The 26,161-nt window shown below is 39.6% G+C and overlaps 1 protein-coding gene across 1 annotated transcript; it reads right to left on the bottom strand.

Annotated features, from left to right (window-relative positions):
• Nucleotides 1–602: 602 nt before the first annotated feature.
• Nucleotides 603–25,777, bottom strand: Capsl (calcyphosine like). Its single transcript, XM_041631295.1, has 5 exons — nucleotides 25,676–25,777; nucleotides 9,140–9,276; nucleotides 4,194–4,371; nucleotides 3,685–3,894; nucleotides 603–890 (listed from the first exon to the last, which is right to left on the bottom strand). The coding sequence occupies exons 2-5, from the start codon at nucleotides 9,274–9,276 to the stop codon at nucleotides 789–791; spliced, it is 627 nt and encodes a 208-aa protein (XP_041487229.1). The 5' UTR covers nucleotides 25,676–25,777; the 3' UTR covers nucleotides 603–788.
• Nucleotides 25,778–26,161: the final 384 nt, after the last annotated feature.

Genomic DNA, 26,161 nt, shown 5'->3' on the forward strand with positions numbered 1-26,161 from the left:
ATCCTCTTTGTATATAGAAAACTGTCAGCATGTTTGGCTGACAACAAAGAAGAGTTAGACAAACTTTGTGCCAAAGGAAATTTTGCTAGTTACCACAGTGAAGCTATTCCACATAAAATAGTAGAGTCCAGTCCAGGCTCACAAGTCCAACCAGAGGAAGGTATTGAACATCCATAGGTTTATCATTCAATAAAATGACCTCCACTCATATCAGTATTTAAAAAACAATAGAAACCAACAAACCTATAGTCATGTTCAATCTATTTGCCAAAAGGAGGCTTCCATAGACCCCAAGGAGTAAAACTCCAGATTCACTTGCAGAAATTATAAACCTAGTAGATTCTTTCTTGTCCCCAAATTGAGGCTAGGACCCTTAAAATTTTACAACTATACAAATAGAGACATTCTCACACCTAGCTTAAAGGTGAAACTATCTTGACTTTCTGTGCAAATAAGGTCATAATTACAAGATTCAAAATTTCACTGATGACCAAGGGAGACATCATAAGTTGATTGACATAGCCACAGTGCTAGCAAATTTAGAGATGCAACTTTAATAATTCCTATTTTAGAAATAAGGAAACAGTTTCAAAGAACACAAGTTCACAGTTAATTACTTAGTGACTTTATTTCTGCCCTTCTGTCAGCCCTAGAAAATAAACTATGTTGGCAAAGAAGAAGATGTGCGATGAATATGAAATAAAATATCATTCTGAGTTTTTGAGGTGCATTTTGATCATTTAGAGTCACATGGCTGTCTCCATGACCTGGATCCCAGGGTCAGGCATCTAGAGCTTCCAGGCAGTAGTCATCATGATGATGAAGTACACATCGGTGTCAATGGATGCACTCACGCCTGCATAATAGTTCATGAACTCCTCGGGGGTCACCTGTGAGAGAGGAGTTAGAAAGAGAAAGGACACTTTGCGTTGCTTTTCAGTGGAGGCCTCCCTTCCATCCCTGTAAAGAAAAGGGGTGTTACCACCAAGGATGTCTGTGTGTATGCTTACAGCTGAGGAACAGACCTAAAAGCAAAGAAAAACCAAGTTAAGGATAGTTGTGAAAATAGCTCGGGACAAAAGAAGTAAGCCTTGAAAACATCCAAACCACCCTAAGAAAAGAGCGAGGCATAGGTTGTTATCTTTTCTTTAAAATCTGGGGCCTGTGGGTTCAAAAACAGAGACTAAACACAGAATTAGAAGTAGATATATTCGCGGTTAATACTGTCTTTCTGGCACATATAAGAAATATTCCATATCCAGTGTCAGGCTAAGCAATGTCTCACCTTCCAAGAAATGCTTTGTCCTATGGGTAAAGAAAACAATTTCTAGTAAAGTGTATAATTTCTGTGAGTTTCTAAGGTATGAACTGTTCGTTCAAGGCTGAAAGTGAGCAAAAACATGACTTTCCCCTCTGCTTTTCCCACCCCTCCCCCTGCTCTCCACTCTGTGTATATGACTGTCTTTGGAATATCAGCAGAAACATCTACTTCCATACTGAGGTTCAGAGGACTCTCCTTTTAGAAAAAAGGAAGGAAGTCTCATGAGTTAATAGGAGTTAGCCAACCTCAAAGTCAAAAGATTAAAAGCATCACAAGAAAGGAAACTCATAAATAACTGAAGAATTCTTTCTAGTTCCTAACAGCTTAATCTGTCTCACTAATGTTTAGGACCATTACTATCTCTTTTTTGTACTATAGGGGCTCATGAACAAAATGCCCTTTTTTTAATGAAACAAAAAAATGTAAGTTAATCAAAAAAATTCATGTGACCTACAATGTCTCTATATATTGTTTCATAAGCTTCCTCTCTCAATCCAGTGAAAGATGCCAGGAAGCATAACCCTGAACTCAGTGAATACTGAAGCTGGGATCATCCATCTGTAAATGCAAATAAATTACATACATGCATGAATTTTTGTCTGTATGAAAGAGTTTGCCATAGGGTTTTTTTTTGTATTTACAGTTTCTTATGTTTTTAAGATGTCAGTAAAATTACAAAAGTTTCAAGGCCGGGGAAATGTTCAGCATCATGAGTACTGGCTGTTCATTAAGAGCTCCTGGGGTTGATTCACAGAACCCACAAAAGGTTGAATCACTTTTATGAACATATTTATTTCATTTTGTCTATTACATAAGATGACTGTAAAGCCCTTAACACAATAGTCAGTTGATAAGTGTTTGATAAACATTGTTCACATTCATTGTCATAATACATAAGGCTGTATATATATTATGTTTACTAATAAAAGTAAGGCTTTCTAAATATTCTAGATCTAAGGCTCTCAGATATGGAGTGTGTAAGCACCAATGGAGTATATATTAAATATACAAAGACTAAGGATACATCTTCCCATATGTCAGACATCATGGTTCATCAGTAATTTGAATTTTCAAGACACACACCTGAAGATAATGAATAGCTAATATTCAACATTATTACAGGTCTATGCTATTCAAGCAACATCACATACTGTAACTACAGAAAAACTCCCAATAACCTTTTGAGATTTTGAGAGATCAATGTGGCTGATTGAGATAAATTTGAGAAGGACCTGCAATAGAGACGTTAAGTCAGTTGAATCACACATGGCTACTTGGACTTGTTAGAGCCAAAAGCAGCTGACATTTCCCCTGGTGACAAGGAGGAACCACCTGCAGAAAGAATGAAAGACAACAGGGACTATGGAGAGTTGAGCTATTAGGGGAAATGGCAGTTGGCTATTTTCTCTGACATCTTGGTAGATCAAAGACAGCAGCACTAGAGGAAACACACAGTTCTGTTATTTCTGTCCTAGACCCTCGGCTGCCCAACAGAAGCTGGAACTCTTTTGTATCTGCTGTTAACAATTCCTCAACCTACCAGACACCACTTCAACTACTTCTCCATCGCTGACTACAAAATGTCAGCAGGGAGGCAGGAAACTTCCCCCTTCCTACCTCTTGCCCCTTGATAATAAGACAAGTCAGCAGGTTTTATGGGAAAGGGAGGGGAAATTCCCTTCACGGGGAGGAGGCTTGCTTCTTCTTCTTCTCATAAGCACCACCCCTTCCTAGTCTTACCTTTTCTGGTCTGGCCCCCAGGTTAAGAGGTGCAGCTGCTGCCCAGGCTGAGGGACTCCCCTCCCACATCACCATAACTCTCAGGTCCTCTAAAACAAAAACTGCCTCCAAGTGTTTAAACAGGTAGCTTTGGGCTCTTAGCCCATCTCTTCCAGTACACAGCATCTTGTATAGTTGAAGACAATGATTAATGAAAATGGAGTGACTATTTTTGCCTTGAAGTTCACTGTAATTTAGATGTGCAAGCTGATCTCAAACCAAAGCATGAGTCAGGGTGAATTCTGCTCCCTGGGATTCCCTTTCCCAGCAGCTGCTTTTTCACTCAGGAAAGTGTGATAACAAATGATGCTTCTATGGACAAGTGTAAGACAAACAAAACGCCCTGAATAGCCTTGCTTATCTGTTCCAAAGCATATTGGTCCTCTATAAAACTAAGCGCACTTTTATTGTAATTTAATTCATGAGAATATAGTTAGCTGTATGTGGGGAGAATGGTAATCTTCTATTTCTAACAGTTAGGGTATCAATATGTTGAGGGTTTTTTTAAGGCTTTGAACCTATTCCTTATTTACAATTTCACTGGGGGTAGACAAATTCCATCTGGATTCATCTTTTTCACTTACCAACCCATCTTTGTCATACGGTGAGTCAAAGTTGTCCAGAAACTTCCGGAAGACTTGCTCCTCCGTCCATTCCCCATTTTGGTACTTTGGATGGTGTTTAGCATTATAAACTTCGCGAAGGTCTTCAATGGTTATAACACCATCTCCGGTTTTGTCTAACTTCCTAAAAGCTTTCATAATTACCTCCTTTCTGGCTCTGGACATTGGGGGCTAGATAAATTAAAAAATAAAAATAAATATACACATGTGGATAAATACATATGCAAATGAACTTCTAAGCAGATCTGACTTGACACTCCCACCAGTGGTGTGAAATTACTTGGGTACCACTAAGTGAGATACTACAGAAAGTCCCTCATCTGGCTCAATCTTCTGCCCACACCCCCGTGAAATGTACTAGCAAGTTCTGAAAACAAAACTTTAAAGTAGTCAACCCAAACCATGTGAAAGTCAAACTCTTCCACAGAAAACACTGATTCATAGGGCAAAAGTCTGGGGAAAATATTTACCCTTAATGTGAGAAGGAACTCATTGAAGTCTATGGTCCCATTTCCATCTCTATCAAATCTCCGGAAAAGTTCTTCTACCTCTTCTTTCTCCATGACCACAGCGTAATCATTTAACCCTTTCAAAAATTCTTTGAAATCAAGGGTTCGGTTGTTATTGTCATCCATGATCCGAAACACTCTGAAGATAACAACATGGAAAAATAAGATAAAACAAAACAAATAAACACAAAGAACAACGTCTAAGCGTAAAGATGGGAAAAGTGAGCCACCCCCATTTGCTTTCAAATACAATACATAAGTTTTAGACTTTTCTCCGCAGACTCACTGTTGAGCTCAGAGGCTCTGAGCATTTCCTACAGGAAAGCCAACTTTCAAACTCACATTGCTCATGGACACACACACACACACATACACACATAGAAGGCTGCAGTTGTACTCTTTGATTCTAATTCCATGACATGTACAACAGTTAGTTTTTCAGTCTCTCAAACATCTAGGTGTGACGGCTTGGCTGTCGGGTGCAGTAGTGCTGCTGGAGGTTTGTAGTGCTTGCTGAAACTGGTGCCTACTGGATGGAAATCAGATAATTGGAGTTGTGCCCTTGCGAAGGCTATTGCCCGGACCCTGCCTGCTTTCTTCTAGCCTCCCAGCCAACAAGAACAGGCAGCTGTACCCCTACTGCGTTCTCCTTGTGCTAAGGCAATGCCCTGCCACAGGCCACAGCAATGAAGTTCATTGATCATAAACTGAAACCTCTGACTGTGAGCCAAGAAGAACTTTTTCTCCATGCAGGTTTATTATCCCAGGTATCTTGTTAAAATAATGAAGAGTTGTAACCAGAGACTGCTTGTTTGTTTTCCGGCCACATCAAAGAGTTACTAATATAGGTAACCTTTACAGGAACCCTTGTTTGCTAATAAATCATATTTTCCTCATCTTCCACTTAAACAAATGCCAAAAATGTAGACAAGCAATTGAAGCATCGTATTTTTATTTTTAGTAAATCATATTAATCTTAGTAAAATTTCTAGAAACTATTATCAAACATAAATAAGGCTTCTAATTCTCCACTTATGTGCACTGACCACATAAAGTATACAGATGCTGTTTTGTCCACAGGAGGCCTCTGCTTAGAAACACATCTGTTATAGGCTAGGAGTCTATGTTCCAAATGCATGGTACCTACAACTTTTATGAAAGAAATGGTGTGCCGTCTCATTGATCTTGTGATGCTTAAGGCCTTTCTATAAATGCCATATCATGCTCTTATGATCTTACTCATTTCCTTTCCTCCACCATACACCACTCCCCATACTAAAGCCCTAAGAATTATATTTTTGCTAGAAACATAACAGACAGAATTATAATTTAGGATTTCAGAAAGGTGAACCTGAATTCTAGTTCTGCAGTAACAACAGCTATATAAACTTGAGTATAACTGGGTCTCACTTTTCCACAAAAGTCTATGCTCTTGACCTATCATTTCTAATTAACACTAAAATAAATGCAATTGCTAAGTTACAGCTTACGATTTTCTTTTTGCTAGTACTATGTAAAGATGAGGGATTCAGATGCAAATGACATAAAGGTAGATGCCTCACTATGTGGAGGAAGTGACCAGCAAGAAGGAGTAAAGAAATAGGACAATGAAGAAAGGATGAATAAGAATGGATATATATTTATGTATAATATTCCAGAATGGAGCCATTTACGCTGACTGATTAGCAATGAAAAACTAAAAATAAATAAAATTTCAGACTCTTGTTAATTTATATTTCATATTTTTTTTAAAAGCTAGAAAGAACACTTTGGATATTTATTAAGTAAATAAGAACATTATGCAGATTTGGACATGGGCTATTTGGTGGCAGAGTCTATCTCTATGCTTTTTATTGCTATAAATTCACTGTGTAGCAATCACTCTTTTAGTATTCCCCAGCTAGATGAGTTAATGAATAAACTTTCCTACTACAAGAAATAGGCTGACAAGTTTCTGTCTTCAAAGATTAATTTGAAATAAACAATGTGTTGCTGATACATCTTGGATTGTTCAAAAAACTTCATCATCAGTTAGGCATCTTATAAGCTGTCAAACATTAGATTAAATATTGTAATTTGAAATACATAGTTGAATGAGACACAGACTCTATCCGTATGAAATTTATTCAGAGACAGGGAGATAGGAAAGGAGGGAGATCAGCTATTCTGAGTTCTGGCAAGGAGAAGCATTTTAGATCTCTAGTAGTGTGGGGAACATCCCTTGTCTGTCTGTAGAAGCAAGAAGACAGCTACCAAAGCTTAAAAGAGATGGAAGAAGCACGGACAAGAGGATCGATAGAAAAATATAAAGAATTTTAATCTCCTTAAGTTCTAAGGTGCTTCAACCTTGTTACATGATAAGACATGTAAAACTTGTTACATGATAAAACTTTGTTACATGATAAAGTAACTGCATAGTTTTCACGAGCAGAATATCATCAAGATAAATTCTTAGAGTCCTTAGAAAGAACTGGTTGAAAGAATTATGCAGAAACTTTGGCAGTGAAAGAGGCTGAGAGTCTGCCCATGAGCCACTCAGATAACAGTATAAGAAGAGACCTCAAAATTCTGTGAAATCAGATCATCACTGTGGTGGACTGATGAAGATAATTCTCAATATTCCAACTCAAGAAATGATGAGTGTAGATAGCTTCATTTGCAGAAAGAAAAAGAAAAGCAACTGCCAGAGATTTTTCACTAGCCTCCAATTAGTTAAAAACTTAGAGTTTCTTTTCTGCTATAAGATATAAATTAGAGCTCAAAATAGGATTTTCTTCCTGGTGTGTACAAAAGGACAGAGTAAAGATGAGCTCTCTCAGCCATGCGTAAGACATATGGTGAATTCAGGATATTGGCAATAGAAATAGGAGCTCTCTCCATTTCTTGGAGAGTAGGAAGTGCGTAAGGAAGAATATATACTATTGGAATTCTATAGGCTTATGTGTCAAAAATTAGAGGTGCCAAAATGATAACAGAATCAACTTGATGTTGAGCTTCAGAATAAATTCTTAAGACAAGATGGGAAGATGGTTCCACAAGCATACATTTCACAGAATAAGAACGCTGGAGTTTGTAAAGGGCAGACACTAACTAAAGAGGTGTCCTTCAAAATCAAGATCGGTGAGAATGTTTGCATTTGTGGGGTATATTTACTGGGGTCTGGACTTAGAATAAAGGGGAAATACCTGCTTTCCAATAGATCCAAAGACAAGGGTGGAGTGAGGGTTTCCCTCTACATGAATTGAAGACACAGTGAGACCAAAGCCAACAATATAAGGTAGACAGAGGGCAGTTTAAGCAGAAAGCTCAGGGAGAGATGGTAGCAGCTCACAATGGAAGGGCTAGTTTAGATAAAGGTTGAGGGTAGCACACGGTGGAAATGGTGTGGACAGCAGGAAGAATCCAATTGCATGATTGTTAGTGGAACACAAGTCAGGGTTCCTCAGAGGTCTGAACTGAAGACAAGGAAGTGAACCCAAGAGGACCTAGAGGTTGGAACCCCACAACACTGAAAGGAAGTGGCCTATGAGAGCATGAGTAGCAGGATTCTTATATCTACACCCTTGAACTTTTAACAGAGCAGAGTTTATTTTAAGAAAGGTATGAAAGTGCCTTGGGTATTTGTTCTTTGGGAGTTTTTTAGAGGGGCTTCCCCAGCTGCCCAGTACCTGACTGCAAATAAAGTTTCTGCAGCCTCTGAGTGTGAGGTTGTGTTCTCCTTACACAGACATCCTGTACTTCTTTATCAAACAGATTCTCATACCACTGAACAGCACATTTGTGTACTCTCTTAGTCTTGGTCCTTCATGGGACCTGCAGAAGCTTGTCCACGCATGACGGCCCCAAAATATGTACAAGGCCACGTTTATGATATATATTCATTATAATTTGTTAAAATATACAAAGTTCAATCTTAGAAGACTCAGTCTCCTTTCTCCTTGGAATTTCCAGTCCTCAAGTCTATACATACTATCAAGTATCAGGGAATATAAGCAGAATCGCTTGACCAATAGACTGCTACTGAGGTGAACACTAAGTCATCCCATGAGCAATTACGGTGGCAAGTGAGACATGCCAGCCTGGCTGGAAGCAAGCTCCAAATTCTCTTTTATACAAAATCCATGTAGCCAAGGCTGGTGGCCTCAACTCATTATGTAGCCAGAAATGGCATTGAGCTGCTGATCCTCTTGCTTCCACCTCCCCAGTGCTGGGATAACAGGAATATGCCACCATGCCTGTTTTTCTAAATTCTTTAATTATTGTTACACCTCCTTCTTCTACCCCAGCTTTGGGCAGGGCCTTTCTCCATGTCCTTCCGAGTGTCTGTACTCCTAAGCATGCTTTCCTTGGCCTCCATGCCACAGGAGCTTCCCTTCTTTGGAACAGACACATGCTTTACTGAACTTGGAGTTAAGAACAAAACCTGTCATGAGGACTCAGATCCTCTCTCCAAAACAATGAATTTCGTAGATAAGAAACTGAGGCCTTAAGAGGAAATTATTTGCCCAATATCACAAAGTCAGTGTAAGGCTCACCTAGACAATTCTGATGTATTTCCTTTCACTGTATCCCCACTGTGGTGGTTTGTAGACCAATGCCTCTTATAGGCTTATATGCTTGAATTTTTGGTACCCATCTGGTGGACCTCTTGATAAGATTAAGAGTTGTAGTCTTATTGGAGGAGAAGCATCACTGGGAGTGGGTTTTGAGGTTATATCTCTCTGCTTACCGTCAGATCAGGATGTAAACTCTCAGCTAGCACCTAGTGCCATGCCTGATTGCCTGCTGGTCATGGACTCTAACCATTTAGAACTGTTAAGCTCCCAATTAAATGGTTTCATCTACAAGTTTCCATAGTCATAGTGTTTTGCTACTGATTTAGAAAAGTAACTAAGACACCATCCTACCTGCCAAGACCTTTGATGCCTGCAGAGCCCCTGGCCAGGCACTGCAATCGCAGTCTTTCAATGGGATCAGTTGCTGTGGAGAGCTTTTTCTTGGATTGGATTGCCATCTCACGGTCATGGCGTGCTGTCCCTGCCATCTGAAAGGAGAATCCACAGCCTGTCAGTGGAATTTAGACCGTACTGCCTGTATCTAGCTGGGGAGTTGGCGCAATGAAACATACAGCCTTCTGTCATTCTGCCCTCAGGAAATAGTCTCAAACTTCCTAAAATTTTACAATTTTTAACTATGCCAATTGTGTGCCTGGCATTTTTACAACCTACTTATCTAGTTTCGCAGACATATGTTCTCATCACTCTGGAAAATAATGAAGAACACAGCCATTTCCCAATATGCTTTGGTCTTTCTGAAGCCCTTCTCTGTCCACAGAAACACGTCCTTAATGGTGAAAGGAAAATGGAAAAAAAAAAGAAAGCATTCAGAAGCTGCTAAGGATGCTAAAGTTGAACAAAGCAGTATGTATGTATACGGAAAAGTGAGAGATACCATGGAACATCTGTGGGAGTTGATAGTAAAATTCTCAGTACTTACTTGTTTGAACCAGTTGTGATGTGGTGTGTGTTTGTGTGTGTATGCATATATAATTTATAAGGCCCTGTATCCATTTGATCCTACATTTTATGCTCTCCCCTTTGGTTTAAGTGTCAAGTTCTGTCCTCACTTTCTCTGTAAGAGTGTTAGTGAGGCTTACCAGTAACTCATAAACTCTCTTTAGTAGGTTAATGCCCTTCAAGCAAGGCTTTTAAGGAAGAATAAAACTGAAAAAACAGTCCTCTCTCTTTCTATCTCTTTCACACACATGCGCGCTCGCATGCGCGCACACACACACACACACACACACACATACACACACACCTACCTTACTCCCTTAGTTGCTCTTTTCTGTAAGAAATATTCAGAAATAGTAGAAGGTGACCTGGCCAGTCCAGATTTGGATTCTTAGAACTCTTACATCAGTGGGAAGAGCGCAAGACCAAAAGTATAGGTGCCTAAATTTTGTGCTTATTTCTCCAAACCTATCCCTGGTGAATATAAGTTTGAGACAAACTCTGTTGTCTGTTGCATGTGACAGCAGCTACCTAGAGTAGACAGTGGACAGGAGAGATCAGAGAACACCAGGATCTGCTTAGCACCAAGTGAGAGGCTTCTTACTGCACTTTGCAGGGTATCACATGCCATAACAGAACAAGTATGTCAGGCCTAAGCCCCCTTCCCTTTTGTTAAGGCCACACTGTAGCCATCATGGAGGCCCCACTCTGAGGCCTTCTTCTAACTTTAGTTATATCACAAAGGTTCTACTGGAAAGTGTCATAACATATAAACTTTGGAATTAAGTTTCTAATACATAAAGTTGGTAGAACACAGTAAAACCAGAGTAGGAAAACAAGCATGGATTAATAACATTACTTTCCTATAAGTCCCAACGAACAATAGACATTAGACTTTTTAATCTCACCAGATTCTTTCGGCCCCACCATATATAACAGTATGTAAGAAATTCAAAGTGTAATTTTCTGGCACTTCCTCATGAAAAATAAAAATAGACCTTGGGAAGACCAAAAGCAGGGATCTAGACTGCAACCACTTCTTCCTTCTGAGGCCAGTTCTACCAGGGGTGATGTAGGATGATGCTACTTGATATGACCTGATGAATTCAGAAAAACATTGCAGTCAAACGTGGTACTTGAGATGCTCACGTCGACCATTGCTTTTCATCATTTAGTCACTTAATTCATCAACAAGCAGCCAATATTAACCACATCCTCTTTTCAATGTACTGTGTCAGAATAGAAGTTAGGAGTCTGAGGGGTAACTCAGAGAATCAAGCTCTAGAGGGAACAGAATCTTCACTTGAATTGTGCAGCCTCACATTAAAGCGGAACAGGAAAAATAAAGATTGCAAGACCTGGGGTTTGAGAGGAAGGTGGGATAGAGCAGTATTTCCAATAAAGAAGGGCAAGATATACTCAAAGCTCTGAGGTTTGAATAATACATCCAGCTGCAGTCTCCAAATATGATGCCACGATGTCGCTGACATCACAGCCCCAGTTAAAGAGTGTCTGACTCCAAAATACCCCTTTTGACTCTGGTCACAACAATACAATCTGTCAATATGAACTAGGCTTAGGAGGTAGCCCTTCCCAATGCATGGGGACACAGCACCACCATGTGTTGGCTCAGCATATGTACAGTTAGCTTGTTCAGTGCTTTGCTTCAGCAAACCTCTGTCTAGATTGATAGGTTTCGGGCAGCAACAGCAGGCACAGACAATATTCACAGCCTGGAATCTCACTTTATCCCCACTTCATCCCAAGAAAAAGATCACAGATATCACAGTTTTGGCCTGGGGACTTTCTAGACAACAAAGAGGAAATGATATTATTTTATCCATAAGAGAAGCTAAAAAAAATATCTAGGCTAGGGCTGTGAGTGTTCAACAAGGATGGTTCCTATATAATTGAGATGACTGGTGTACCACATGCTTTGGACAAAGCAAAAAGTTAAATAGCCTAAGTAAAGAAATACACCCTTTTTATTTTTATTTCATTTGCATGTATGTTTCTTGTGGGGAGCCGTTCCCACATACTCCATTGCAAGATGACGCTGACCATCAGCACCACCACTGTAATCAAGCCAGTGCGCATGTGCATGGTAAATGACAGTTTACCTTGTCAAGCCAGTGCGCATGCACATAGTAACTTTCCATCCCTTGCTCTCTGCCTCTCCCGTGGTGTCATAGGGTTTGACAGGCTGCAGCCAGTCAGAGTTTGACACGTCCGAGGCGAGGACTGTTAAGCTATATAAGGGCCGGGTTTTTGACCCTTGAGGTCTTCGCTCTGTAAGCTTACGCTCTCCCTCTCAAGACGCATAAAGCTTTTCTGCAGAAGGATCCTGAATGTGCCCTGTCGTTCTTGCTGGCGAGACGGTAGCGCGGGACAGTTTCTATGTAGATGTATGTCATATTTATGAGAGGTCACAGAAGATGGAATATGCAGCCAGAATGAGTTTATTGTGTCCAGTATACTGCCTCGACCCTGTGGACAGTGGTGAATCCGTTTAAAATCCACGTGAAGAAGCTTGAGGTGTGAGATGAAGGGAGAACTAGGGCTGTATCCAGAGCTGCTGTTGCCTTGCCTCTCTTCACTCAAACCCACCCTCACCCATAGTGACGAGGAAGGGATATTTAAGCATGTTTCTACCTCCGTTTAAGACATTTTGCATATTGATACAATTTTAGTATATATTTATCATATTGCATTATACATTTCTATTTCTGATCAAGACACTCATACATTGTTTACAATTTGAGGTCATTGTTCTCATTTTCTGCATAGTAGTTTAAAGATTCTTTAATAGTCTAATATAAAGCCTTAGTCTTTAACTTATGCAGGTATTAAGTATTATAGGTCAATAGTCATCCAGGTTTGTCATACTTATACTTTACACTACTCAGGTCTTTTAGATACATAGAGATTGTATTCTGCATAGATAGGTAATCTTCAATCACTTCAAAAGGCTGTAGAATATGGCCTTTAAATAACTTAGGGTTCTGTTGATGTGAGACACAATTGCTCCTGGCAGCACCCATTTATTCCCGAGAGAATGTTGAGCACCGAAGACACTCATTTGGAGCTTGTTTTCTTCTTGGCAAAACTGGCCTTTGAGCAAGGAAATGCCCATGCCTCGACTACTGACAAAATGCACGGTGTCTAGACTGGATAAGCAAAATACAAGGAAAAAGACTACCAAGACAGGGTAAGAGAGTTTTGAAAATCTTCCTGCCTCTTAAAATGATCTGTCAGTTACTCTAGGCCTTAACCAAAGTTGGTTGCTCTAATGTTCCAAATGAGACTTTGAGTGATTGCCCAGGTAACCAGTTGTCTCTGTCATTTACTGCACATTTTTTGGAAGCTTTTTGATTGCACTCACTGCTTATTCAAGTAATATTATCTCCCTTCTCAGGTCTTTGATGGGGTTGAAGACTAGAAAGTCATAGTTAATTTTCTCTTATGACTTAGCCAAGCCCTCTCACTTCCTGCCTGCCACACCAGGATGTTCAATTCTGTTTCTGTTTCCTTTTTGTGATCTGTGAGTTCTCCTTTAATAAAGAACTCCTTACTATTAGGAGCTAGTATGGGATTCCTTTATTCCCACTTCCCATCCGACAGTGTTCTCCTTCAAGGTCCTGACTTACACTTCTGCTTCTGCACTTTTTTGAGATCTCTTTAGTGCTATCTGGTGGCAGAAAAATGAACTACACCTTGCTCCCTCCCCCTTCCCTTCCTTCCTTCATTCCTCCATCCCTCCCTACTTCCATCCCTTTCTCACTCCCTCTTTCCATAACTACATAGACATCAACCTGTAAACACAAAGGAAGACCAAATCTTCAAAGCATTCTCTAGCATATCCATCCATACATCCTAAAACATCAACTTCTTCCACATCCAGTTTATTATTAAGCCCAAAGAAATGTCTCACTAAATCCTCAAAACTGAAGCCTTCCTTGGATTTCCCTGACAAGTAGTCAAGAGACCTGGAACACCTTTGACCTGCTCAAATAAAACTACATAAAAGGAGTCAATCTGTAGAGTGCCAAGGGGAGAGGGCAGAATCACATAATGGAAGTCAGAGGAAAGGATGTGCAGGGCTGGAGCAAGGAATATGTATCAAGGAAGAGGCCTCCTCTCCTGGCTGCCAGGGGTGTGCACCACAGTGACTGGCTAGGTCTCATTTGGTTTCTGCCAGTCATATTTTTTGCCCACTAGTGCTTAATTACAGGGAATGTGTGCTGCAAGAAAACCATCCTACTGGGTGGCAGTCACATAAGGCAGCCCCTAAGAACAGCAAGTGCCTGCAGAGCTGTACTGATTTCCCCAAGGTAGTTCCTTCCCCTTAATGTTAAGGCTATTTTCCAGACTGCTAAACTGAGCAGTAGTTCTTTGGGGTTAGTTTTTTAACTTCAAATGCCATTTTAGGGATTTCTGTTATTAAGTGTCTGTGCCATCGCATTAGATATTTCCAAAACAAAAAGAGGTACTGTTGCTGGAACAGTTCCTGCAGTTTTAAAACACTGTTCTGATGGAAAGGATAGAGCAGAGAAACAATCTGCAGAGCAGGTGACAACTGGCTAAGGTAGGAGGGCTTGAAGCCATTTTGAGGAAGAAAGCATGCCCACCTTCACTCCCATTCCCCCCTGCCTCCCTTACCTCAGACTTCATCCTAAGGCCCATGGCTATGCCTTATGCTGCCTTCATAACCATTTTCAGTACAAACTTGTCTAGCTTTCTGATTCCAGAGCAGACTTCAGTCACTCTGATGGGCTCTTAGGTAAAGCAATGCACCCAAATAGTCCACGCCGAGGCCAGAAACAATAAGGCATTTCTCTTTATGTGTAGGGTTAAGACATCCCCTTTAGGGGGTGGGGTTTGCCTCGGGCAAATGCCTACAGATAAATGGGCTCGCGGGAGGCAGCTCCGCCCTTTCCTTCCTACCTCCTGGCCACGCGGGAACTTCGGTTCTGTAAGTTTATCAGTAAAGTGGTAAATATTCTTTAATATCTGCATTGCATTTATTTACGCAGATACATTTGGCGCCCAACGTGGGGCTTTGCCGAGACCCAGCCCAAATCGGAGTCTCTTGGGGCCACTGCTCCCGACAGTGGTCTCCCTGGGCACGCGGAAGCAGCTGAGATTCTGAGTGACTTGATTTTCCCTGCTGCTTGCTAGAGAATCAAGCGGGATGGGAGAGCTAGCACTCCCCGGTGATTTGAAATCGGCAGCGCCTCTGTAACAACGTGATCAGTCTCTGTTCCCCTCCCACCTCCGCCAGCGCTCGGGTCACGTGACAGCAACCCTGCCAGCCCGGGCACACCGGCATCCCTTTGATTTGTTCACGTTGGAGGCTTTTCTCTCTGTTCCCATTCTGGCCCAATTGCTACTTATCAGACTGGTGTCTGTTTCAATTTTGTTTTTGAGTCATTTATTTCAGACTTAGGCCACGTGGACTCAAGTGGACTCTTTCGCCACCACTGGCAGGAACCAGTCATTGCAGGTAAAAGAATTTTTTCTTTTATAAATAAAATGTCTGAGAACGTGACAATTTCAGATTTCAACAGCTTTTTTGAGTGACCATTTGGGAGATCTTACAAGAGGTGTCTATCACCCCACATCTATGGATATTCCTGGGATTCTTAATTTTCCTTAGCATTATTTGGTTTGATAATAGGAAAATGATCAAATCTCTTAAGGCAGAGGTTGAACGTTTAAAAACTATTGAGAATGACAACAATCTTCTCAAGAATCAGTTTGAAGTTCTCCAGGAAGAAAACAGATCTTTGTTTAACATGACTCGGTTAACTGAGCAAAATCTAGAAAAGGTACAGGCTGATGTTAAGGAAAAATTCATTACTATGGAAGAAGGAACAGTTGAATTAGATCGTAAGTTCCAGCAGTCCCTTTCTGTAGAAACTGAAACATTAACTGAGAGAATCAAAACTGCTGAATGTGACAATCGAATTTTGTCTAAAGCTTATGACAGATTGGCGGAAAGATTATCTATACAAGAAGGCATGGTTTATGCCATAAAAATTATGTCCAAAGATGACAAGTTATCTCTAATGGACAAATTTCAAACTTTAGAATCCTCAATGAAGGCTTTGGAACATAATTCTGGAGAGGAGATTCAGACATTACAAAAAGCAATGATAAATAAAATTGAAAAGATTGAGGAATTTCTAAATTCTGATGAAGAAGAGCAAAGGGTAGAAAGGCAAATTTTAACTATGTCTGTGGATAAATCCCTCAGGGACAATTTCCACAAAGCTCTACCTACAGCTCTACATGCCTTTCCAGTAATAACAACAGAAAAGGTGATTGGTTTCAGAAACCCTAGGGTCATCAAGGAAGATACATGGGAGCCTGTCCATATGAATGACCTCAAGGAAATTAAACAGGTTGTTATGACTTTTGGGATGCACGCCTCTTTTGTTAAAGAGATGGTAAAATCTTGGGCCACAACAAACAGAGTAACCCCCTCGGACTGGCTCCAACTGAGCTTCGCGGTCCTTGAGAGTGGACCGCAATTAAAATGGAAATGCTTATTCAGGCAAGAGGCTAGACTTTTAGAGCAGCAGGAAAAGGCAAAGGGAATTGACATTTCCCTAGATAAAATTCTAGGTGAAGGGCTCTTTTCCGACTCTCGGGAACAAGCTAATTTGGATGAAAACATACTCTCCATGTGTACTACAGCAGCCTTAAGGGCTTGGGACAGAGTACAAGACCCAGGACAGAGAATGGAATCATTTGTCACAGTTAAACAGGGTCAGAGAGAACCCTTTAGTGACTTTTTACAAAGGTTAACTAAGGCTGTACAAATAGGGATATCTGACCCAGAAGCAAGACGTATAATAATTGACTCTTTGGCTTACGAAAATACAAATGTGGAATGCAAAAAGATCTTGGGGCCTTTAAAGTTCAGATCAGCATCCTTGGAAGAATGGGTCTTGCATACACTAAATGTTGACACATTTGATTATGGCACTGAAGCATGGGTAGAAGAAGCAATTTCCAATGGTAAAAGGAGACACCAGAATACCAAATGTTTTAATTATGGCAAACTGGGTCAAATGAAAAGGAATTGTAAACAACGGATTTTCAGAAATAATAATAATGCATCTTCTAGAAATAATAGAAATAGAAGGACTCAGCCTTCAGGTTTATGTAGAAGATGTGAAAAAGGCAGGCATTGGACAAATGAATGCAGGTCTACAAGAGATAAACAAGGCAATCTGATACAGATGGAAAACATGAGAGGGGGGCCTCACAGGTCCCCATGGCAAAAATGGTTTAGTCATTTCCACTTTCTGCAGAGAACGTGCCTCGTCAGGACAATTAGGAAGCCACATGCCTACTGTTACAAGCAATAGTAATCAGAAAGATGAGTAACGTGTGTTTTGGCAAACTTCTATAAATGATCAAAGACCTAAGCTGAGAGTGTGTGTAAATGGCATTTTTATTACTGGCCTGCTGAACATAGGTGCTGATGTAAGTATCATTACCCCAGAATCTTGGCATCCATATTGGCCTCTTCAGAATGTAAATGTTCAGCTCCTGGGAATTGGAACCCTATCTCGAGTAAGGCAGAGCATGAGATGGGTTGAATGTATAGGGCCTGAGGGACAAATAGGAAAATTAAGGCCATATGTAGCCAATATTGCAATGAATTTATGGGGTCGTGACCTATTACAACAATGGAATACCCAAATTAACATTCCTGCTACTTCTAGAGCCTATGTTTCTGAAAATAATATTAAAAGTTATTACAAATGGAGAAAACCGGCCATTCGGGCTGTGCAAGAACAAGCAATTGATGTCCCTTCAGAGATACCAACAGCCTTGCCTCTAAAATGGTTGACTGAGAAACCAATATGGACAAAGCAATGGCCTTTAGCTGAGGAAAAGTTACAGGCTTTAGAACAGCTGGTACAAGAACAATTAGATGCTGGACATATAGAAGAATCTACCAGCCCTTGGAATTCTCCTGTATTTGTGGTTAAGAAAAAATCAGGTAAATGGAGAATGGTGACAGATCTCAGGGCCATCAACAAGGTTATTCAACCTATGGGCCCTCTGCAATCTGGAATTCCTTTGCCCTCTTTATTACCAAAAGGATGGCCTCTCATAGTTATTGATTTAAAGGATTGTTTTTTCACTATACCTTTGCAAAAAGAAGATAGAGAAAAATTTGCCTTCACAGTGCCTACTTATAACAATTCTCAACCTTCGAGGAGGTACCATTGGGCCGTCCTCCCCCAGGGTATGTTAAATAGCCCCTCCCTGTGCCAATATTTTGTGAACCAACCATTGCAAATAATACGCAAGAAATTTCCCAAATCTATAGTATACCATTACATGGACGACATATTGTTATCTGATTCAAACATAGATACCTTGAACAGACTGTTTGAAGAAATACAGATACTGTTACCTAAATGGGGATTGCAAATTGCTCCTGAAAAGATTCAGAAGGGAGATTCTGTTAATTATTTAGTTTATAGAATAGGTTTGCAAAAAATTAAGACACAAAAGGCACAAATTAGGAGAGATCACCTACGGACTCTTAATGACTTTCAAAGACTGTTAGGAGACATTTCTAGTCTACAACCAGCTATCGAAATAACACCTGATCTAATAATTCATTTGAACAAAACCTTGGATGGTGATAAAGATTTAAACAGTCCCAGAGAATTAACAGCTGAAGCAGAAAAGGAACTGACAATGATTAAGGAGAAATTACAACAGGCACATGTCGACAGAATGAATGCAGAGCTCGATTGTATTCTCGTCATATTACCATCAAAAATTTCTCCTACAGGAATTTTAATGCAGAGAGATGATATTATCTTGGAATGGATCTTTTTACCACATAAACCAAGTAAGAAACTGAAAACTTATGTGGAAAAAGTCTCTGAGTTAATTATAAAAGGCAAGCTGAGACTTCGTCAACTAGCAGGCATAGACCCAGAAGAAATTATAGTGCCTTTCACTGCTGATAAACTAAAGAAATTATGGGAAGATAATGAACCATGGCAAAGAGCTTTTGCTAATTTTTTGGGAGACATTAATAACAACTATCCAAAAAGCAAGCGGCTTAACTTCATAAAGAGAACTTCTTGGATCCTTCCTCGAATCGTCCATGATGTTCCAATAACTGGAGCCCGTACATTCTAAACTGATGCCAATAAATCAGGGAAGGTAGGTTACAAATCAGAAGACTTGGGTAAGGTGGAACAAAGTCCTTATGATTCTGTCCAGAAGGCAGAATTATATGCCATTCTTATGGTACTAAGAGATTTTAAAGAACCTATTAATATAGTTACTGATTCACAATACACAGAAAGAGTTATTTTACATATTGAAACTGCTGAATTTATACCTGATGATACAGAACTAACCTCATTTTTTATCCAGGTTCAAGATTTGATCAGGAACAGGCTTTGCCCTATCTATGTACATAACACACATCCAATCCCATACGGGTCTGCCAGGTCCTCTAGCACAAGGTAATGCAGAAATTGATCAATTATTGATTGGTAGTGTGCTACAAGCCTCTAAATTTCATAAAAAACATCATGTTAATAACAAAGGTTTAAAAAAAGAGTTATCTATTACATGGCAACAAGCTAAGGAGATTATGAAAAAATGCCCTACCTGCTCTTTCTATAACCAAACACCACTGCCAACAGGGGCTAATCCAAAGGACACCCATAGGATTAAAATCTGGCAGATGGATGTGTTCCACTTTGCAGAATTTGGCAAATTGAAGTATGTTCATCACATCATTGACACTTATTCAGGCTTTCAATGGGCAACTGCTTTAAGTTCAGAAAAAGCTGATTCAGTAATCACTCATTTATTAGAAGTCATGGCTATCATGGGTATACCTACACAAATAAAGACAGATAATGGTCCTGCTTATGTCTCTAGGAAAATGAAATGGTTTTTTGATTATTACAATATCAAGCTTGTTACAGGTATACCATACAATCCTACAGGTCAAACAGTCATAGAAAGATCAAATCGAACTATAAAGGATATGTTGAACAATCAGAAAGGGGTGAAAAACACCCCCCAAAATAGGTTACATAATGCTTTGTTAACCATGAATTTTCTCAACGCTAATGAGAAGGGAATGGCGGCTGCAGAAAGACATTGGATAATGGAAAAGTCTGCTGAACTAAATCAACCAGTTTATTTCAAGGATGTGCTGACCTCACAATGGAAGCCAGGAGATATGCTGCGTTGGGGAAGGGGTTTTGCTCTTATCTCCACAGGGAGGAAAAATTATGGATACCATCAAAATTAATAAAGGTTCGGTTTGAAGAAGAGAAGTCACTTGGAAAAGATAAATAACAATTCATTCACAAGGATGATGGGCATTCTGATGGTAAGGATTACAGATAGGTTGGGGGCAGGGTTCTTTTCTTATCTCCACAGGAAAATACTCATCTTCAAAGAATTTAAGGGACCCTGAATATTTAATTACTGATGGGTGAAAAATAGTTACAACCCACTGAGTATCAACAATAAAATTCTATATATACTGTAAATATTGATTTTTTTATATCTATTTATATGTTTTATTGAACACTTCTTTATAAATGTGTAGAGCTGGTTTTGGAGTTGGACTATGGCTCAGTCCCTCTTCAATTCCAAGCCTGTTGATAAGAGATATTTCAGAGTTTCTGTCTCAGGTCAGGGGCCATGAAATGGGACAGAATAAGAATAATTTTATATTTCATAAACTTTCTTTGCCTTTCCTCATATCTGTGTCTTTCTTTATATGTCAGTATATGTCCTTGTTGTTAATATTTAAATTTCCCATAACAGCATCATATTTTCCTACAGTAATCTTTGAAGTTTCCAGGATGAAGATGGGGCCCCACAACATCAACTCAATCTGGCTTTTATGACGTCATGAATTTTTTTTTTTTAAGCGCTAATATTAGACCTGTTTTTTTGTACCAACTGCAAGAGACAATTTCAAATGATACACATTTTTGACAACACTCTGGCCGGACCTTCTCAAAACACTCAGAGACTAGTTATAATTTTCTTAAGTCAAAGGTTAATTTGGAAATTTTACCATCAATTACTTTCACAGGGGCCCCTAAAAAGAACGTCACCCCCATGTCAGCTAGAAACAATCTAAGAGGACGACGTCCCCTCTCCCAACAGAGTTTGCCCACAGGGTTAGGGACATCTTTTAATGGTTGGTTTAGGGTTGAGGGGATGGGGAGATATTGTATAAAATTAGGGGTATATACAAAAAAGGGGGGGATTAACTGGTTTGATGGGATGATTGGTATTTATGACTTACTGTTTTTAGAAAATTATATTGGTACTGTTTTTTGTATATTGATATATTGAATATTGAATGTGAGTGTTCCTACCTCTATTTTTGTATAAGAGTATGCTTATATTGTATGGATACATCTATCATATCACAATGTACATTTCTACCTCTGGTACTATTTATATAATAACATTGTTTACATTTTGATATGTAATGACATTGTTTACAGGTAAAGATCATTGTCTTCATATATTGCACAGTTGTTTACTCTCTTAGTTTTCAAATTAGATAGGTATTGAGAATTATATGTTTGTCATATTTATTTTTAGGTTAATCAGGTCTTTTAGATACATAGAGATTCTTTTTAGTATAGATAGTATAATCTTCAGCCTCTTTGAAGAGCTGTAGAAAATGGCCTTTAATCTAACCTAGAATTCTGTGCCAATGAGACACAATTACTCCTGGCAACACCACTCTACTCCCGAGAGAACGTTGAGCACCAAAGACACTCCACTGGGAGCTTGTCTTCTTGGCAGAACTGGCCTTTGGGTTAAGAAAAACCCATACCTCAACTACTGACTAAGATATGAAACAGGATTGTCTTATCTTGCCAAGACAGGGTAGGATAATTCTAAGGAAGTTCCTTGCATTTGATAATGTTATGTCAGTTATGTTAGGCCTTAGCCAAAGTTGGTTGACTCAACATTGCAAACGAGACTTTGGGTGATTGCCAAATGTCTCTGTCATTTGTTGCACATTTTAGATATCTCTCATTTGTTAAGTAATATTTATTCCCTTCTCAGATCTTTGATGGAGTTGAAGATTATTTAATAGTAGTTACTCTCTACATTATTTAGACTCCTTGAGATAGAATGCCTAACAAAACTTTTGTTCTCAATATTGTTTGTTATATTTATCATTTGTTATTATTGTTTATAGTTATATTTGGTTTAATTCTGTATTATTTAGACCAAAGGCGGAGATGTAGGGTTAAGACAGCCCCTTTAGGGGGCGGGGTTTGCCTCGGGCAAATGCCTACAGATAAATGGGCTCGCGGGAGGCAGCTCCGCCCTTTCCTTCCTACCTCCTGTGCCAAGTGGGAACTTCGGTTCTGTAAGTTTATCATTAAAGTGTAAATATTCTTTAGTATCTGCATTGCATTTATTTACGCCGATACATTTATGACTGACTAAGCCCAATGCTTCATCTAAATCCTTTCTATTGGGTCCCTTTTATGCCACTGGTCTCTCTCACCCCTCTTTCCTCTCTCCACCCCGCTAACAAAGCACCACAGACTGGGTAATTTACAAAGGAACTAATTTTATTCTCTGGGGTCCTAGAGATGAAGTCCAAGACCAAGGCCCTGGAGTTTCATGACTACTGAGAACTTCTCTCTCTTTTCAATGTGGTGCTGTGGGCTCTATGTTATTTTAGCATAGAGAAGCCTGCTCTTTAATCTTTCTGTTAATACTGGGGTGAAAATTAAGTACTATTTCCCATGTTTGTGAATATTTGAAAAATACTTTCAAAGTATCCTTTTCTGAGTTAGGGTTTATATTACTGTGAGAAAACACTATGGCCAAACAGTGGGTGGAATTTTTGTTTCATGTTACAGTCCACTACAGTCCATCACTGAGGAAAGTCAAGACAAGAACTCAAACAGGGCAGGAGGCAGGAGGAGATACAGAGGCCATGGAAGAAGGCTACTTCCTGCCTTGCTCAGCATACTTTGTTTTTACACCAAAGACAACCATTCCAAAGTACTGTCCATAGTAATCAAAATTTTATAAGAAAATTCAGTAGGGTAAAGCTTTAAAACACCATATTACAGGGATGAAAAATTATCAAACTGTCATGAGATCAACACCTTACCCCTCCCAAGCACCTTGTCATCAGCTCAGAGTCTCTGGGAGAGGATGGTCCTGAGCATGCCATGCAGACACAGGCCAATTTTGCAGATCCTCGTTTCATTGCAAACTCTGCAGGGAGCAGCATCTCAACAATTATTCATGCTCATCTGTGATAAAAACACTGACCAAGAGGTGCTGAGGAGAGAAGAGGACTTGTTGCAGTTTAGAGACTACACTCTGCCACTGACAAAACCAGCTCTGGTCATTCAAACAGGAACTCAAAGGGCATCTTCTTGGTCTTCCACACAACTCTAAACAGAGAGCTCACTCACAGCCAGGAGAAACAGCCTTGATATCAGATGCTGTTTGCTGGCTGGGACACTTGGATTTTTACTTAGCTAGCTTTATCATTTAGCCCATGACCACATGCCCAGAAAATGGTACCATAAACACTGATCTCTGCATCAGCTCCTGTCTCCAGGGCCCTGCCCGGTTTAAATTTCTGTCCTGACTATGATGTGGAAGTGCAGCCCAAATCAACCCTTTTCTCCCCAGCCTGCTTTGGACATGTGTTTTATCACAAAAATGCTAAGACAGACCAAGGGAACAAAAGCAAAGAACCAAACCAAGTTACGACTTGTAACTTCAGACATTTAATATATGACAAAGACACTAAAAGCATAATATTGGATACAACTTCAACAAATGGTGCTAGGAAAATTGAATGTCCACATGCAGAGTATTGAATTTAAAGCCATACCTATCATCTTGCACAAAAACTCTCCAAAAAGATGAAAGACCTAAGCATGAAACCTGAGACACTGAAACTGCTAGAAGAAAACATGGCTACAGGCTATTGGTGTCTGAAAGGACTTCCAGAGTAGGATTCCATTTGCTCAAGACTAAGTCCAATAATTGGTAAGTTGGATTCATAAAGCTAAAATCTCCTCCACAGCTAAATCAACAACCAGGAAAATAGAACACCTACAAAATGGGAAATAATATTTGCTGGCTCTTTATCAAACAAATGACTAATATAAAGAATGTATATTTAAAAAAAACTTTAAAAAAGATCAAAGAGTCAAGTAAAACCAAAAAACATGACCCAATCAAAACTTGGGCCTGGCTAAACAGAGGCGGCAGGAGGCACACGCCTTTAGTCCTAGGACTTGGGAGGCAGAGGCAGGTGGATTTCTGAGATCAAGGCCAGCCTAGTCTACAAGAGCTAGTCACAGAGAAACCCTGACTCGAAAAAAAAAATAATAAAATTTATTTAAATAAATAATGAAAATAAAAACCTGGCCCTGGATTCTGAACAGCAAGATCTTCAAAGAAGAAAAAAAGTATGGCTTAAAAATTCCTCAAAAAAAAAAAGTATTTCATCATCCCTAGAAACTAGGGAAATGCAAATCAAAATAACTATGACATTCCATCTTCCCCTAGTCAGAATGGCAAAGCTCACCCCAAAGAACAACTACAGATTCTTCCCATCATCATTGACTTCCCGTGTCTTTGACATTTGTTCATGGCATGAACAGCAGTGCCAACAGATGTCACTTGCTTCATCCCCATAGAGATCACACTACTACCTTTATTTTTCTGTTAAAGGAAGCACCCATGCTGTCCTGTCACACATCCGTCCACTCCCTTGTCCAATGCCACCATAGAAACCATTACTCAACTGGCTTTGCCTTACCAGAACTGAAAGAAAAAGATGTTTCTGTTGTAGCTCTGGATCAGAGTCATAAAGTGTGTCTCTAAAGTGTGTCTCTATCTTTAATCCCTTCAAAGGTTCATTAAATGCTTAAAATTCTGTACACACTCCTTAGCATTATGATCACGCAGGCTCTTTTGTATAATATTGTACATAAGATAGCATACTCAATGCTACCAAAATATTACTAGTGTTCATAAACAAAATATACATATATTGTTAAATTAAAAGCAACCACTTATTTAAGAAGGCAAAAGTGGTGTATAGGGAGGTTGGAGTAGTGAAAGGAAAGGAGGAATGATACAATTAAATTATAATCTTTAGAAAGTGTTTAGATAAAAGGAGTAAGAAAAAGAGCAACAAGCAAACATTGACTGATAAAAAAAGAGGAAATCCTTCCCCACCTGCAGGGAAAAGTCCCCTGACAAGGTGGTCAACCTTAAACCCAAGTACTTACTGGCATCACTAAATGGGTTTAATTAGTGAGTCTGCGGGTGTGAAAGAGAGAAAGAAAGATGCATGTACATGCAACAATGATAAAGTAGAAGCCATTAATTCAAGATGGAGGGATGTTATATTTATACATAACATCTGTGTACAAAATTCTCAAACCACCAAAAAAAAAATTATAACCCTAATTTTAATTCTTAATCTATCAACAGTCCACAGTTATGGCATAATCAGTAAAATTTACCTCACAAAAATATTGGAATATATTTGTTGGTTGATTTGTGGTTTGGAAACAGAATTCTCCTAGGCTTAGTTTCATCAGGGGCACCAGGATCCTTAGCAAATCATGAAAACACTCCTCATCCAAGAACCGAGCACAGACGCCTCTCAGAATGGGTTGTTTCCTTCGCCTTTGCTAAATGAAACTGAATTTTCTCTAAGCGTCTCTTCCAGGAGACTACCCCAGGGGCCAAGCCACAACCTAGGGATGGCTTCCTTGGGACACGATTCCTCATCAAGGCTATTTTTTTTTCTTTAGATCATAGCGCCTCATACTTAAAAATGAAGCAAAAGTGACAGAGGTAATAGAATAAATAAGAACATTAAGTTACCTGAAATGCTAATCTGTAGCAACAGGCTGCTTCAAGCGGAAACTATGGACACGGACTTCTTTCTGCCCCTGGGGACTCTTGTATTCTCCTATGGCCTATGTCTCCTCCCTCTTACCTGTCTTCCCATGGTGTCCCTCCCCTTCAAAACTTTCAGTGCTAATTGGATGGCCTGAAAAACGCTGCTACAGACGCAGGATATGATTAGCTCAGCTCCCTGTCATTCCTATGCTGGGCCTGCTTTTTTTCTCAAGTTTACACTCCTGTTTCCTAGGAAATCCCAGTACCTCTGAAAACCCAAGCTGTTTGCTCTGGAGGAGCTGACAGGCAGAAGTTCTGTTGGCAATTGTTTGGTTTCTAATGCAGTTTCAAAACTGATCTCCCACGTTTAAAAAGGAAACGTTTGGTAAATTGTCTTATTTGATTCAGCCGCTCTTTCCTCACTCTGCAAGGCTGACTGCCTGAATGGCTTATTGCCAGGTGAGGCAT

Source organism: Microtus oregoni, unplaced genomic scaffold (genome assembly GCF_018167655.1).
Source record: "Microtus oregoni isolate MIOR12 unplaced genomic scaffold, Mior012 000036F_ref0000092, whole genome shotgun sequence".
Taxonomy (NCBI): Eukaryota; Metazoa; Chordata; class Mammalia; order Rodentia; family Cricetidae; genus Microtus; species Microtus oregoni.

What these genes read in the sequence shown, in the direction of transcription:
- Capsl (XM_041631295.1), bottom strand. Translation starts at nt 9,276, where the DNA reads ATGGCAGGGACAGCACGCCATGACCGTGAGATGGCAATCCAATCCAAG. An exon ending in GGCATCAAAGGTCTTGGCAG is followed by an intron (nt 4,372 to 9,139) that starts GTAGGATGGTGT and finishes TGTTATCTTCAG; the next exon opens with AGTGTTTCGGATCATGGATG. An exon ending in CGTATGACAAAGATGGGTTG is followed by an intron (nt 891 to 3,684) that starts GTAAGTGAAAAA and finishes CCTCTCTCACAG; the next exon opens with GTGACCCCCGAGGAGTTCAT.